Raw genomic sequence first — 16041 nt, forward strand, 5'->3', positions numbered from 1 at the left:
AAAAAGGATCGACAACAAATTTTTTAATATACAATTTGGTCGTAGTATTGCATCGTATTTTCGTAATATTGTTCGTAGTAGTCCAAGCAAAGTGACGTCAGTAGATTTGATATTATTCCATTTCGTCTTGTGTAATACATTTGACGAAACTTGCGAGATCGCAAAGCTAAAAGAAAGACGAAGCAGCGGAGTCAAGTGTATTGTAATAATTCCCCGAAATCTTTGCCGGATACTGATAAATTGTGACATTTTCTTTCATACCTTGGTGACGCAACTGATTGCATCCAATGACACAAAACACGAAGTTGCGGCAATCAAATCCGACAATCAGTTTGAAAAATAATCAGCAAATTGTGCAACGTAAACTAATATAAATCAATACACACACTGCTGTTATGGCAGTGTAGTGCGGGATCGCGTGCGGATTTGTACCAAACTTTACATTTTTTATTTGAGCTTTTATCATTTACCGGATAATATGGCTATCCAATATAATAGACATCAATTTCTATTGTTAATTCATATTCTATGTTATGCTGGTTCGTATACAAAATTTTGTGGCCCCTCATTTGATGATTAATAATTTTATTATAATTATATTAACAATTCATCTCATTTTAATATAGTATATCATAAAATTATATAATAATATAAAAATTCAATTTTATAATTATTTATTAAAATAGAATCAATTATCTGATTGCATAAATGGAAAGATTGTATTGATATTTAATTATCTTACATATGATTCAAAGTCCTTTTTTACTAAGAATACTGTCTTCTAATTTTTCAAATATTTATTATTTTTTAGAGATAATAAAAGAAAAAGTTTTCAAAAATGCAATATCAAAATGTTTTATATGATTAATTAAATATCGTCCTTTGGGCTTTAAATTATACGCAGCTGAATCTGTTATTCATAATTTAATATTACTAGCAGTTCAATTAATTTAATTAATGATAAATAAAACATGCTTGTAGCAATAATTCATGGCATTTTATTGGATACAAATGATGCTGAAATTTGTAATCTGCTGTGTGAACAATGTAACGCTTCTGCAGTTTTTTCGGATGACTATTGTGAATGCAATTTTTCTGATGATAATGATGAAGGTATTACTCAATAATATAAATATCTTTTATTTTAACAAAAGTGGTAACAAACTATGAGTGCTTAAAACAATTTTTTAAAAACTTTTCTTTTTTACTTAACAATATACAATTTTAGGTACAGAATGCATACAGCGTTTACAAAGGGAAATTCAGACTATCGACCTGAATGTACTTTCTGATGACCTCACGGATGAGGAGCGAAGTGTGCGTTCTATTTTAAAATCTAGACGTCGTCTCAGAATGGGTAAGATCAGAATAATTATGTAAAAGGATTTCATTGTTTTTTATTCTGATCTAGATGTAGCTGCAGTAAGACATGCTCATTTTATATTTTAATCATTGCAAAAAATATTATTAAATCATGAAAACTTTGAATCACGTACTCCACCAACATTTGACAATATTGGAAATTATAAAACGTATTGTTATTAACTAAGTTTAACGGTAAGAAGATAGAACCTCTTCCTTTATGCATAAGTGCATATAGAGAACTTTTAAATTAATAATCAAAACAGCGGGAAAACCTTTAAATTTTTAATTAATAATATAAAATATAAAATAATCAATAATTAATAAAAGCAACTTTATCTATAGAAGTAAAAAATGAAATGATATTCTAATCTAAAGAATAAAAAAGAATCGTTCAAAAAAATACCTTCTAAAAGAAAATCAAGGCACTTTTTACATATTTGGAGAAACGTCAGTATGCAGTATTAATGTAAAATGTAGTAAATTGTCTTATAGGAGATGCCGACAAAGTGGCACAGTATTTTATTAATGGAGGACCATCGGCTGGTCACTCCCATTTTTTCGGAGCGTATAATGCGGCTTACGATAGTGCCGATCCTAGGACAAATTCGTTTTCGGGCGTAGCTGACAAAAATAATCCCGAAAGTGAATTTTATGATGATGTATCATCACACGTATCGTTAACCAGTCCCATTTCACGGAGTACATACAACTCTCCATTGTATGTGCTACCAGAGGCCGCAAAGCACGAGGATCCAGCTACGCTCGACGCAAGAGAGAGATCTTTGACCGGATCAGCGAACTCGGTCCTCAATTATCCACCAAATGGATGGTATGATTTATTAAGTCCGCTGTTGGGAACTTATCCGTACGGAGGATACAGATACGGAGTGCCTCTTCACCACAGCGTACTAAGAACGGCTACTCTTCCGTCGCAATTATTACACAATTTATTTGCACATCGTTTACCAAACCGTTATCCCATGTATCATGGCAGCATCGTCAGAAGCGCTAATGTAAGCAACACACCTAATTATCAAATTATACCAGAATGTGTAATAATAATATAATCTTAATTTTCTTTCTGCATTAGCCATTACAAGATAGTTTACCCTTCGTCGACAGATCATGCAAAAATGTCGATGATGATGCTGCTTTATATGATTCTTCCACCGCCAGAAATAACGCGGTAAGTTTTACAACACAAGTTTACAAATTATACAAGTTAGTATATAAGTTAATACAAGTTTACAAAGTAATAAGTACACATCTTGCCTTTACGGAACCTGCACTGTATTGCCGTAATTTTAATACTTGTTGCAAATTTTTTCATCATCTTGTATAAGCGATCTTTTTTTACTAGAAACAGATTAAATTAGAATTTATCACGAAAGTTGCGATACTCTGCATATTTGGTTTTTCTCTGAACTGACTTGTAATAATATAAATAACGAACGAAAATTTTATTCTTCCAGGATAAATCTGTCGCGTACAATGTTGGTGAAAGTATTCCTGGATCAGACTTCCCAGTTCAATTCTCGCAATTCATAAAGCCATATATTTTCGGCACAGACACATTACATCAACCAATGCAATATCGATACTTTGGTTCTCCGAATCCTCAATATCCTTATTACAACCCTTTGATCAGTGTACTCAATCCTTTAAATGGATATATTCTCCAACCTATCCCGCAAAGTTTATCAGATCAGCTAATTTCGGCGCCTAATCCAACTTCATGTTACACGAATAACGCAAATTCTGAACAGCGAAGTGATGCTGCAGTTCTTACCGATAAAATTGTAAATGCTGATGATAAAACAAAAGGGCTTAATATAATTGCAGATATCATTTCTAAAGAAGAAAATAAAGCAGATAGTGGAGGCAGTCAATAACAAAATATAAATTAAATATCTCCAACTTGGATGTATTTGTAATTTAAAGGTTTTTCTAATATTATTGTATTATGATTTTATAGGAAACTACATTTTCTTAGAACTTTTCTATTATATTTTCTTTTATATAGACATATATATTTTTTTAATATTTATATATATATATATATATGCGTATATGTACATACATGCACGTACGCATATCATTCAGACATCTTATATAATAAAAAATATGTGCAAACCAAGCTCCACTATAAATAATAGTTTCGAATCTTCTTCCCTCTCTTTATCTTCTTCCCTTGCCTTTTCCTTTCTTCGATGCTGATGTGGACGGCTGATGTGACGTTTGCTCGCTCGAGCTCTGTTTGCCTTGGCGAGTCTTCAGTTTCGGTATTGTGGTCCCGATATATTCTAAAACGGAATCTCTAGTAGGAAATTCGGCTCGTACCGGTGTACCGTCATCATTTCTCAGCTGCACGCGAATGCGACCGCGATACACGGGTTCCTTGCTGCGTTCCTTCGGGTGCAGCTTATTCTCAACGCCAACATTAAAACCCGCCGCTACCAGCACATCTCGTATTTCTTGATGAGTTGGATTTTCCACGCATTTCTCTTTAGACAACTTTCGTCCACCAGCCAAACTTCTTTTACTGTTTATGTATATCGGATAAATGCATATCCACCTGTAAAAAAGGAAAATGTCAATGTAGATTTAAATTTGTGTGCATGATGGAAGTCCCTATAAACTAATAAACTAATAAATGTCAAATATTTATATTAAAACTGGAGCTTTTTATCTTGTTAGGATCTTTTCAGTTCCTTGTTAAAACTGCATAAAAGTTACAGTTTTTCTAACTTGAATATGCGTACAACAATTAAGAATCTGTCATTCAAATTGGCGTTATAGGTTAGGTTAAATAGCCTGTAGAGCGCAACGTATCTTACGAGTCGAGACAAATTGCGAAAGAAATGTTGCATTAATGAACATTACAAAAAAATTTATTTATTGATTTATTAAGTTCCTTTTTTAATACTATTGTGCTTTACCTCTCACGCTCGCTATGCTTCTTTGCTGGGTTCCACGCAAGCGACATGTTGTCTGCGAAGAAAACCACACACCACTCATGTATACATATTACACATTAATTTAATTGCACCAATGTCAAAAACAATAAAGAATTGAACCATTTTATTATTAGTCAGCTATTAATACATCTTTTATTTATGTAAACATATTTTAAGTATCTGTTGCAATTTATTTATTAATCTATTGCAACGTATAATTAAACAACGCAGATTATTTAATAGTTGTATGAGAGAATGCGTTTATTATAGTTGAATTTGCAACTATCGAATCGAATAATAAAATAAAATAAAATAAATATGTTAACTTGTAAAATTGTATTAAATATGCATGGATTTTGTCTTTTCTTATTACATAAAAAAATATTATATACTTCTTTTCTCTCTAGATAATGTCTCTTTCTCTCTCTTTTTTATGCATAATAATAGCTTATCAAAATTGAAAGTTCTGCAAGGAGGAAAGAGAACGATCTATTATCAAGTTAAATACCGATAATAACAAATAATAACAAAAAAGATCACTCTTGGGCTCGTCCGGGATTTGAACCCGGGACCTCTCGCACCCGAAGCGAGAATCATACCCCTAGACCAACGAGCCATGTGATAGACTTCTTTTGGTATACACGTGAACTTCGGTATTAATAATATCATTTTATCCATAATAATCATGAGCATGTGAAAAAGGATATCCTTATCGAAAAACATCAAGTCTGATTGCTCTTCCTCCGATTGGCGAATCGTCTTCCGTGTGAATGATGTACGAGTGCGCGAGATGCTGCGCGCTTGACAGTTCAAGGGCTTTTGTATCTTTTTAAAATTATTATGAAACACCAAAAATAGTGTCGGAAGAAAGTGTCGAAATTGTTTGAAAAATATTGATATCTGTTTCTTGTAATACTAAATATTATATTAAGAGCATTTGTCGATATAACCGCGATCTATAACGTTGTACTAGACTAATGAAGCAGCATCAGAGGTTAGGCGTGAGACTGTTAGAGATAGATTAGGTATGATTTGGACAATATACTGCATACAGGAGGCATGCAAGGTAGAAATATAATAGAATTATAATTGTCGAAAAATATGTACATAACATTTTCCTTAATATTTATTTTGCAATATTAAGAAACTACTATACAATACGTTATTTCTCATTATTATGTAATAAGAGACACACGGTCAACGTTTTAGCTCTATAATAAATGGCGCCCGTGTAATATGTTTCATATAATGCTAGTTCTATGTAAAAAATATGATATACAAGTATAAATAGTCGCCGATAACAGTAACAATAAATTTATTTTGTAATACAAATTATACACACACACAATCTCGTGACTATGTTCATCATGATATCCATCACTCTATCATCATTTTGCGCTATGTATAATATATATAATGTATACTAATAATAATAATAATAATATATATATAATAATAATACTTATGCGAGAATTTATACATAAAAAAAGAATGGAATACAATTTGTTTTGGAATACAACATGTTTCATTACAGGAGAATACTGAGTCAATAAAAATATTCAAGCAGAATTTCTGACCTTTTAGAAATCTTTAGTAAAAAATTTCTATTTGTATCAAGTATTTTGCATAGTCAATTAGAGGTGGTTTATGTGGTCCAAATACCGTTATAATTATTAAATAGCAAAAAGAGTCATTCGGTTCTCACTTGAGGAGCTTGAAACATCGTGATATTCCTATATCCATTGCACCAAGTATTGCATCGTAATAGTATACTCCATACGTGATACTTACGATACAATCCTCTCGAGTACATAAAATATTGACTGATAAAAAAGATTGCAGCACTGTCGATAAAATTCTCCTTTGTCTTTCGCTCTATTACTATTAGGTACTGACGCGTTTCCTCAATTTTCAGCTGATAAAGTGAAATCGAATTTAAATTGGTCGACATTAATCGAATAAATCCATTCTTACGATTACCTCGATACCGTATTATCGTTAAAAAGTAATAAATAAAAATGATTTCTTTTAACAGACGTTTAATAAGGTGGCGGTTGATGCTGATAGGAATGTTGCGGCGGCTGATTGAGATGCCTGAGAAGTTGGTTGCTAGCACCACCCTGCTGCTGGGCAGCTTGCTGCTGCTGCTGCTGTGCCTGCTGCTGCTGCTGCATAGCCAGCATTTGTTGCCTCATGCGCTGTTGATTTATCGCTTGCTGTTGCTAATGTAAGGATTGATTAATAACGATCGACTTCGCGGAGATTTCTTTAGAGCTTTCACGTTATAATTTGATTTGGAAATGCACCTGGAACTGTTGATTTTGCTGCAAGCTGACATTTGTCGTTCCTACTCCCGCTACACCCACCGCGCCCGGTTTCCCAGCAGATTGCCGGTAAGGAGGAGCGGGCTGATTCTGAACACCTCCACCCATTGGTCCCATCGCGTTCATGGTTACATTTGGCGCCTAGATGAATGAAACATATCGTTTTTCACGCTCTCATTAAAAGGATACATTTGTAAGAAATATCTATAACGTAATACTCTTGATAATGAAAATTATGGAAGTTGTAAATGAGTAGCGAGCATATCCGGGCTAGTAATTCTATACAAACATAAATTCGCATTCGAGGTAAACGTAAATATTACAAATGCACACGTACTTGTAAGTACGGTGGTCTCGCAGCACCAGGTTGCATTCTTTGTTGCGGCATGTATTCCCTCTGCGGACCCATCATTTGCTGCTGATTAGAGAACATCATATTTTGCTGCTGCTGGTTCAAGATTCCCTGTTGCTGTTGCTGTTGTTGAAGCAACTGCTGCTGCTGCTGCTGCTGCGTTTGTTGGGGCGTCTGCTGCTGCTGCTGCTGCTGTTGCTGCATCATTTGCTGCCCGCCGTATCCCGCATAGTTTTGATTCATGCCTACAGAGGAGAATTAATTAAGCAGGCTCATATATCGCATGATCGTTTTTTCGTTATACATTTCGTTATCGATTAGTGACAAAATTCTGAGCCACTATTTCTAACTTTGTATTTTATTGAATCTTAATCATTTTTCTCAAAACTTGTACCTTGTTGAATTCCAGCGTACATCCCTTGCTGCTGTTGCTGCTGCTGCTGTTGCGTCTGTGCAAACATGCCCTGCTGTTGATTCATGCCAGGTGCCCCATGCTGCGCTCTCAACTGTTGCCTAATGAACTGTTGCCTCTGCATTCCTTGGAATGCACCCGGTCCAGCAACTGGCGCAGCAGTTGGCTGTTGCTGCGAGCCCATAAACTGAGTAGACGGTAATCGCAATCGCAACATGTTGGATAGAGCCTGCTTGGACTGATTGTTCATTCCCGGCCTCTCGTAACGTGGACCGGTGACCGGTGTAGGCGGCAGCTGTTGTCCGTATCCGTACTGTTGCGCCGGTACGTGAGTCTGATTACCGTACCATTGCTGCTGAGGTTGAGGCTGAGGCTGTCCGGTAAACATACCGGGCTGTTGCGCAACGGGAGCTTGCTGATTAGCGAATGCCATTTGTTGCAGTTGAGACGGTGGTTGCTGTTGAGTATTAAAAAAAAAAGAGAGGAAATTAGAAGTGATGATAAGAGCAACAATCTGCTTTCTAACATTGCGCAAGCGTTAACTTACTTGCATCTGCTGCGATATAGGCGTTGTAGGTGTCGCGGGTCCTTTAGTCCGTCTGTTATGCCGTTTGCTTTTCATGGCCTTTCCTTTACCGTTAGTACCAGCATTACTAACTCCAGTGTTGGTGACGTTACTGCTAATGCGTCCTGGCGAATCGATGCTCATGGGAGTGTCCGCTTTGCCAGGCTCCGATTCCTTCTTGTCCGGCTCGAGATCTTCCGGTGGTAACGGTGGTGGGTCCAGGTAATGACTAGCCGGGCGAATTTGACTATGTGTGTGATACCGCAGTAGTTTATGCGCATTCTGATATGTAAGTGGCCTGCGTTCCAACCTGACGGCTCTGAACCATGCCCAAGAGAGCGGCGCCGGATTTTTATGACCTTCCAAAAGCTCCCACGCCGATACTCTTTGGGAATCGCACACTTGCAGTCCCTAATTTCAATTGCAATAGATTACATCCTCCTTGCAGTATAAAATATTTCTACCGATATATCAAAATTAAAGGAATAAAACGTATATACCTGCTTTTTATCGATGCTGTCGAATCCTGCAATCTTGTTTCCTTTAGTGTCAGTCAAACATCCTACCGGTTCACACGTGATGACCTCCATGGTCAGTTTTGGCAATGGTAGAAGTTGTCTGACGAAACGGATACTTGGAGAATTTCTGTCGCCCAATTCTTTCTTCAACTTTTTCATCAAGTTCTGATAGTGCTTTTTGTTCTCGTCCTTTTCAGACTGTGAATCTGACACCAAAGTGGAATGGATTAGCGTCGCCAGCATGTCTATAACGGTAGTGAACAATTCCGAATTATTATTTAAGTCTATAACGCCGTAGCTGACCAATTGAACCAGTAGAATCGCCCAGTCTGTCGTCGCGGTCGTATTCCTCTGTATCGTATCGAACACGCCTCCCACAAGACTGAATCTCAACTGTAGCGCATCTTGCAACACTTCTCTGGTCTTGGGATCTTCGGAGCCGATATGCTTTTCCTCCTTACTGGTGTTCAAGAACTGCGAAAGCTGCGAGTGTAGCGACGTCAGTAAGCCTTCTCTTTGATCGTCTTGGCCTTTCAAGCACGTCAGCACCAATGAAAGAAACGGTTGGTGATTGAACAACGAGGGCGATTTTGACTTGCCTCTTTCGCGACCCGCTGTTTTGGACCAATTGCCCGATTCCAACACTTGTCCTGCCACTTTGAGAACTCTACCTTGCACCGCGCTCGGTAACTTTGAAACCAACGGGGCAACTAGCCATATAGAGCCCGATCTCTTGTCAGGCTTGCTGTTTAAGATGCTGTTCAATTGAAAAACGTCGATCGCAGCTTTTGCAACTGTGTCCAACCATTGAGAGAGCTCGCTGGAGCCGGGCGAAAATTGTTTGTACATGAGCTGCAAGTCCAGCCAGGACATTCTCAAGCTCCACTGTTCTAAATTTTCCAAAATGTTAGTAATATGAGTCTTTTGATCGATGAACGCCTCAGTCGGAGTTTCGGGATAACAGATCATGTGTAACAATTTCTGAGCTTGCCGTAGTGTCAGCATATTGTCGAGAAGCATGTCCTGGTGGCAGAGCTCCTCCGGATTTTGCAGGCATCTCTCCAGCACCCATTCTTGGCTGCAGATTTGACGTAAGACATGGTGAGCGAAGTCGGAGAATCCCTTCACATTTTCCGTCGTCATACCGGCGCTGCTGTTGGACGACGACATAGCCAGATCGAGACCGAGATCGTCACCACCGCCTAAGATGTCGCTGGTTCCCAGAATATGGCTGATTGACAACTCGCCAGGCCCGCTGCTGCTAACACCAACTCCGACTCCGACACTAGCCGGGCCACCGCCCTTACTGGAATGACTTAGAGGTATGTCGACCTTCTTGGGGGGTTGTTTAGCGGCCGCGGCATCTCCCACAACTAATATAGCTTTAAGCACCGCCAATACTGGTCCGACTCTTATATTATTGTGGGCAGCTGCCAACAAGTGCCTGTCGCAGCTCAATTTTATACTGTAGCCCCTAGAATTCCCACTTGGGAGGGGATGGGGGCTAGTGCTGACCGAATACAGAGCTGGTTGCGGACATTCAACGGTTTTAAAGAGCCTTAGCAACAAATGACAGGTCAAGCGTGCACCAGCCTCTGCTTCAATATCGATATCCCCACGACCATCGTTGCAAGTTTTTACCAAGGACGGCAACGCTATGTGCACGACGAAGTCTTCCAAGGAAAAGCAATGTCTTGCTGTAAATATAATAAGCTGCTGATTTTTATGGAACATTTATGATGCATAAAATGTAATAACCGCGAAACGTATCATTTGGAACTTACCGATTAAAATCGAGGTGAATATAGCCAAAGAGTTGTGTATGCTCAGGTCTTGCACGTCAACCTGATTCAACACGTCGATATAAAAGGCGGAACTATTGGAGGAGCAACAAAGTGCCATCAGCACTCCCAGCCACTCGGCATTGAGTGTATTGCAGCAAGCAGTCAGTTCCGCGCAAGTTATAGCAACATCGTTCAGCTTGTCGTTATCCGTCTCGCTACATACCGCGACAATCGCGTTGCAAACGAAACTGTAACGATTTGCTGGCGTCTCATTCAACTGCCTCGCCCATTGCGGCTCAATCTTCCCGCCCCTTCGTAAGCTTGAAAAAATATCGACCATAAATTGCGAGTTGTAAACGTGACTCGAAGGTGTCGGCTGCAGTGTGCTATAGAGGGTCGTCCGAATTTTCGGATAAGCGTTACTGAACGCCTCCACTCCGTGCGACTTGGTTTTCAGAAGAGAACACGTCGAATATAAATCGTACAAGTGTGCCAACACGCATCGTTCGGCAGAGCTGCAATCGCTCGGATTTGACACGTGCTTCACCACCTTGCATAGCAAGTCGAATACCGCTGTTGTCTGTTCAGGCGACACTACAACAATCATATATAAAAAAATATTAAAAAATATAGACATCATTTATCATTTTTAATATAATCTTTTAAATATTTTATTAATTAAATATATACGTATATATATGAAACAATAGTTCTACACTTACATAGTAAACAGCAGTGGTATCTTCTCAGTACACCAACCACGTACAAGCTTAGGTTTGTGGTGTAACTTCGAACTAATTGACTGTTTCTAGCTGTCAGCTGTGCCTCTACTTCCGGCAGCTCTTTCAGAATTTGTATGCAAACGTCGATTAGACCGTATATGTTCAACGCTAGCTCCATCAAATCAAAAAGAAATGCTACGTGCTCATGCACTGGTAAATAGGATGAACCAGCTAGTGCAAACGTATTGAGCATTTCGATCACTTGCGTCGCGCATTGCCACGTGACCACATGCTGATCGAAATAACTCAGATTTTGAAACTTCATGGTGACGGCCTCGAAATTGAATTCACTCCGCGAATGTTTCTTCACTTTACCGCCCTCCGCGACATCGATACTGAATTTTTTGCCGAACAGTTTGCACACCTCCTTCGTCATCTTTTTGACAGTATGCCTAGCCTCGTCCCTGACACGTCCAACACCGTATAATAGCACATGTCGTTGATTGCAGTCGTGCTGACTACAAGTCTCATCCTGTAATAATTGAAATGATTGTTCCAAAGAATTCAGCAACCAAAGAACGATCCATCCAGGCAATCTTACAAATTCATGTCCGAAAAAATTACCTGCGGCAGTGGAAAGTGAGTAGTGTATAATAAATGTCTGCTATGGCTCGATGGCATTTTCGAATCAAGACTCTCATGACCCCCGTGACCAGTCAACGCATCTTCTTTAGGACTATCTGGTGCGTCCATACTATTTTGCTGATCTTCTTTAATGTGTTGCAGTAATTTGTCTAAATCATCGTCGATTTTACTGTCATCGTAGTCCATGGCACGTCCGTGATCTGATACTTCTAATTTGGTCGGCTTTAGGTCTATACCCGGGAAGAGACTGTCCTCGTCGATTGGTTCCCTGTTACTGGGTGTCCCAGGTTTGCTGGCTACCGGACCTAGTCAAGGTATATTTACAATTTGTTAAACAGGCCTAGATAAATATTTTTTAATACTATTAAAATATAATTGAGAAAAATGTTCTTCATTGGCAAATTGAAATAACTGAATAATTCTTAAGGGAGTTTTTAATTAAAATAGTTCTAGATAAGTAAGTAACCATTTTTTCTACCTTGTATAAGATCACCCCTCGAAATAAGAGTGCACATGTACGCGTCGTGCGAGAAAACATCATGCCTTATTAATTCTGAAAACAAGTGAACTAAATTTGTGAATTGGGCCTTGGACTGCGTCGAAGTGTTATCCAGTACCGGCGCGTCCACGTCTAAGAATTTCATAAGCAGCGGTTGGAAAATCGGCAGCACAGGCGGACTTCCGTTACTGCACATACTGTCTTTGTCGTCGTTATCGTTAGTCTCGCCGGTAGCCTCGCTCTGTCTCTTCTCGAGAAGTTTAGCGACCGCCATTGCCCTATGCTCTCCCCAGCGTTCCGCGCTCACAGCCCATTCGCACAAAATTTCAACCACTGCCGAATCCTGTTGCGGATTATATTCTGTCTTTGCGTCACGTTCATTAGAGGTATCTTTCGGGGGTGGTGTAAAGATTTTTGTATACAACGTATCGAGCGAATTAGCGGCGTCCATTCTATCGAAACTGTGCCGATCGAGGGCGTCCAACGCAGCTAGCACTTTCGTAGTCGTCGTTCCCGCGCTGCTTTGTTGCCATTTGTCACACGACCATCTGCCCTCCGCGGCTTGAGACCGAGCTCTTATATTTTCCTGCGCGACCTTCAGCTGCTTCATCGTAGGATTACCAGAACTCGCGGGTGGGCACGGCAAAGCTGCGGGAGGACACGGCAAATAATCCAAAGGCGATCCATTCAAAACTGATGGAGCCTTTCCCTCGCCAACGCTGTTCCAGACCAGTGCTGTAGGACACTCTAATGTTATGACCTAAAAATTAACAATTTTCTTAATCGCGTAACCCAGCAATGCATACTATTAACAAATCTTTATCTAACATACATGTATCAATGTTTGTACATAATATAAAATGATGAAACCTTACTTGTATTATAGTGGCTAAACTATAAACTACGTCTCTGTGGTGCGAGCAAGTCAAGTAATCGTTGAAAGCAATGATCAAGGGGTTCAGTGGTCCTTGGGCAGCGACGGCAGCTTGCTCCTTGCTACCGTTAACTTCGTTCTTGACAATGGACGGACTCTGAGGATTGGCATTACTCTCGACGTTGTTGCACATATGTGCCATTTTACGGCAGCACAGATACGCCAATCGTCTAGCTAACAATTCAGATTGTATGAATTCCTCTAAATATTGCAGAGCTAATGGCAACAGCAGCTTCAATATCCCATCTTCCGAAGGAGATGACCTGATCTTGTCCAGTAACTCCAGGATCCACTGCAGCAGCTCTTGCCTATCCAGCAAGCCCTCTTCAAACATGTACTTAGCCAACTGTATACAATAATGCCACTGTTTAAGCGCCAACTTGTGTTCCTCGTTCATTGTCGTGCCCGTTGCAGGCTGACTGCTCAAAGTAGGCGTAGGTGGTTGATTATTAGTGGCGGAGCCGTTACTATTGCTTGCATTATTACCATTAACACTGTTATTATTACTGCTGTTGCTGTTATTGTTACTGTTGTTTGTTCCAGCAGTTCCGTTGCTGCTGTTACATGAACTGTTTGTCGTGCTATTATTGTTACCAGTACTAGCTGCATGATTGCCCATGTGATAATATTCTTGCAGTTTGGACAACTGATCCTTCAGAAACTTTATGAGGGTGCCCGTCCATTCTGGATACGAGAACAAAATCAATGTTTAATGAAACCTTCAAAATCGGAGAAAACTGACATAAAAAAGTGTCAATAATCCAAAGTACTTTAACAGAAATTCAACACATATTATACAGGGTGTCCCGGGTTTTAACCGACAAACTGCGGGAGCATATTCTACTAGTGGAAATAAGAAAAAATTCTTATATCGAGTTTGCTTAGAAATGCTTTATTACAAAGTTATAAACCAATATTGAAAAGAAATATGAGATAAGTAACAACGGATTTGTTCACAAAAATTAAAATTATCTACGCAATGATTTAGTGACGCATTTCAAAATGTTGTCCTTGCACATCGATACAAGCTAGACATCGACGTAGTACAGAATTTGTTATGGTACGACATTCCTGAAAATTTTGTTGCATCTCAGTAACTGAATTAGTAATTCGTTGCTTTAAATCTATCTGGTACTCTCCTGTTAGGAAATCTACGTTGATACTCTCGTACGGCAGCTCGTGCATTTCCGTCACAGAATCCGTACACGAAATGAATATCGGTGTATTCCTCATTTGAAAACACTTTTGGCATTCTGATAGTAATTGCTAGTTGACACGACGATTGAAATCTAACAGCTACTGTTGTGAAAGTAACAATCATACTGAATCGTTTCAACATAGTGAACATGAATACATGTGAATACACGTAACATAAACATCTTCGACCTTCCAAATTCTACACTATGTTCCGTTGTTACTTATCTCATATTTCTTTTCAATATTGGTTTATAACTTTGTAATAAAGCATTTCTAAGCAAACTCGATATAAGAATTTTTTCTTATTTCCACTAGTAGAATATGCTCCCGCAGTTTGTCGGTTAAAACCTGGGACACCCTGTATATAAATATAACACTTTTCAGAAATAAAAGTGTATTTCAATTCCTTCAACTTTGAACGCAACAATCACATCGTTTTAATGATATTATAGAAATAAAAGAGAAGCAGAGCTGTGAAATGTGCTCACCTGTTGTTGGATCCGGCAGCTGACGCTTTTTTATTTTGGCCTCGGAGACTGCGACCGTGTAAGCCGAACTGAGCTTGATGAACCAAGCGGCCCTCAACATTGGCACTTGATACTCACAGAGCATCATAAATATCTCCTCTTTCTTATTAAAGTTTGGGGCCTTCTTTGCCAGAGCAACTAACGGCTTACTACCCGAGAGATCCTTGAACCAGGCCTCGATACCATTCTTCGTCCTAGCTGTCACCGGCCAGAAGTTATCTTTGGGATTAATCTGCTGTCTCTTTCTACCAGTGTCAGGCATCGTCGCGAGCTCTTCCTTCTTGGCGAGGATTGCGTTGAAGTAGGCTCCAACCTTCGCCGCGGTGACGTTGGAACTCCTTGCCGTTCCGAATTCGTCCGCCAGCTGAGGTATAGTGGTGAAGCCATGCTTAACGTTCGTAAGCGAGAGCTCGTCCTCCTTCTGCTTCGGTTCTTGAGGATAGACGTCCGGCGGACCTAGCCTCGGCCTTTTCAGCGGCCTCTTCTCGTACAATATTCCCATCATGGTACAACCGAGCGCGAGAGATACACCATCAGAGAGCGCGTTCGCGAGTTCACCGCTGAAGCTACTCTCGCTGAGAACGCTCGCGGGTAGTTAATCGCGTGAAGCAGCGCGCATAACGTTCATCGGTTCTCGAGAGCTTACATCCGTACACATCGTTGCAATTACGACTACAGGACCTGCACGTAACCAACGCCGTTATCCGTCACCGCATCATCGAAGTACACCCCTGCATGATCGAGAAATCAAGATTCACCGTGAACGGACAACGTGCGTCCTAATTGCGCTCTCCTGTTTACCTTCTTGCAGTTCCTTATGCAACTACAGTTCATCTCAGACAGCTTCGGACGCTAGCTGATGCTGCGTTTACAGATACATGTTGTGCATCACGCAAGAGTATCACATGAGAAAAGTGCTGCGCCAGTAACGTAACATCAAGCCGAGGCGTTCGGACCGAGGCGGTGCGGCACTGCGTTTAGGTTAAATCGATACAAAAAAATAAGTGTGCGTGAGGTGTAAAAATAAAAAACCGAATATATAGCAAAAATCGAATCGTAAACGAAATAAATAATATTACACGATTGCGATATCGACGTATCGTGCAATACATTCGTGTAAAGACGCCTTTATGAAAACTGGACAGTTTCGCGTTCAGCCAATCGCGTAGCTGCTCTCGCGAGTCGGCGCGAGATTCAACGACGGTGCGTTATCACCGGCGAAGGGCAGGCGGCGGGGGGA

The 16041-nt window shown here is 39.8% G+C and overlaps 3 protein-coding genes and 1 non-coding gene across 7 annotated transcripts; 1 reads left to right on the top strand and 3 right to left on the bottom strand.

Annotated features, from left to right (window-relative positions):
* Positions 1-364: 364 nt before the first annotated feature.
* LOC105285909 lies at positions 365-3503 on the top strand. Of its 2 annotated transcripts, none has more exons than XM_011350462.3 (6): positions 365-539; positions 982-1113; positions 1229-1357; positions 1858-2378; positions 2456-2551; positions 2838-3503. In XM_011350462.3, exons 1-6 carry the CDS (start codon positions 479-481, stop codon positions 3255-3257), a joined length of 1359 nt encoding a protein of 452 aa, XP_011348764.3. In that variant the 5' UTR covers positions 365-478; the 3' UTR covers positions 3258-3503. The 2 variants fall into 2 exon arrangements, with proteins under 2 accessions (XP_011348764.3, XP_026825875.1); XM_026970074.1 differs by having other exon boundaries at positions 2098-2378.
* On the bottom strand, positions 3276-4457 carry LOC105285911 (signal recognition particle 19 kDa protein). Its single transcript, XM_020033816.2, has 2 exons — positions 4305-4457; positions 3276-3940 (listed from the first exon to the last, which is right to left on the bottom strand). The coding sequence occupies exons 1-2, from the start codon at positions 4349-4351 to the stop codon at positions 3544-3546; spliced, it is 444 nt and encodes a 147-aa protein (XP_019889375.1). The 5' UTR covers positions 4352-4457; the 3' UTR covers positions 3276-3543.
* Positions 4458-4866: 409 nt separating this feature from the next.
* Trnap-cgg lies at positions 4867-4938 on the bottom strand. The gene has a single exon. It is a non-coding gene; the product is annotated as a tRNA-Pro (tRNA).
* Positions 4939-5422: 484 nt separating this feature from the next.
* On the bottom strand, positions 5423-15971 carry LOC105285912 (mediator of RNA polymerase II transcription subunit 12). Of its 3 annotated transcripts, XM_011350472.2 has the most exons (13): positions 15603-15971; positions 14763-15532; positions 13019-13761; positions 12123-12903; positions 11624-11949; positions 11000-11531; positions 10278-10871; positions 8476-10190; positions 7958-8386; positions 7393-7867; positions 6984-7243; positions 6629-6787; positions 6362-6544 (listed from the first exon to the last, which is right to left on the bottom strand). In XM_011350472.2, the coding sequence occupies exons 2-13, from the start codon at positions 15304-15306 to the stop codon at positions 6362-6364; spliced, it is 6741 nt and encodes a 2246-aa protein (XP_011348774.1). In that variant the 5' UTR covers positions 15307-15532; positions 15603-15971. The 3 variants fall into 3 exon arrangements, with proteins under 3 accessions (XP_011348775.1, XP_011348772.1, XP_011348774.1); XM_011350473.3 differs by having other exon boundaries at positions 5423-6538; positions 14763-15971; XM_011350470.3 differs by having other exon boundaries at positions 5423-6544; positions 14763-15971.
* Between the last annotated feature and the right edge of the window lie 70 nt (positions 15972-16041).

The sequence above is a fragment of the Ooceraea biroi genome, chromosome 6 (assembly GCF_003672135.1).
Source record: "Ooceraea biroi isolate clonal line C1 chromosome 6, Obir_v5.4, whole genome shotgun sequence".
In the NCBI taxonomy this organism is placed as follows: Eukaryota; Metazoa; Arthropoda; class Insecta; order Hymenoptera; family Formicidae; genus Ooceraea; species Ooceraea biroi.

Excerpts from the sequence above, each read along its gene's own strand:
- LOC105285909 (XM_011350462.3), top strand. The coding sequence starts at position 479 with ATGGCTATCCAATATAATAGACATCAATTTCTATTGTTAATTCATATT. Across the intron at positions 1,114-1,228 it reads TTCTGATGATAATGATGAAG|GTACAGAATGCATACAGCGT; the intron begins GTATTACTCAAT and ends ATACAATTTTAG. Across the intron at positions 1,358-1,857 it reads TAGACGTCGTCTCAGAATGG|GAGATGCCGACAAAGTGGCA; the intron begins GTAAGATCAGAA and ends ATTGTCTTATAG.
- LOC105285911 (XM_020033816.2), bottom strand. The coding sequence starts at position 4,351 with ATGTCGCTTGCGTGGAACCCAGCAAAGAAGCATAGCGAGCGTGAGAG. Across the intron at positions 3,941-4,304 it reads AAGCATAGCGAGCGTGAGAG|GTGGATATGCATTTATCCGA; the intron begins GTAAAGCACAAT and ends CCTTTTTTACAG.
- LOC105285912 (XM_011350470.3), bottom strand. The coding sequence starts at position 15,306 with ATGATGGGAATATTGTACGAGAAGAGGCCGCTGAAAAGGCCGAGGCTA. Across the intron at positions 12,904-13,018 it reads GTTTAGCCACTATAATACAA|GTCATAACATTAGAGTGTCC; the intron begins GTAAGGTTTCAT and ends GTTAATTTTTAG. Across the intron at positions 7,868-7,957 it reads CTATATCGCAGCAGATGCAA|CAACCACCGTCTCAACTGCA; the intron begins GTAAGTTAACGC and ends AATACTCAACAG.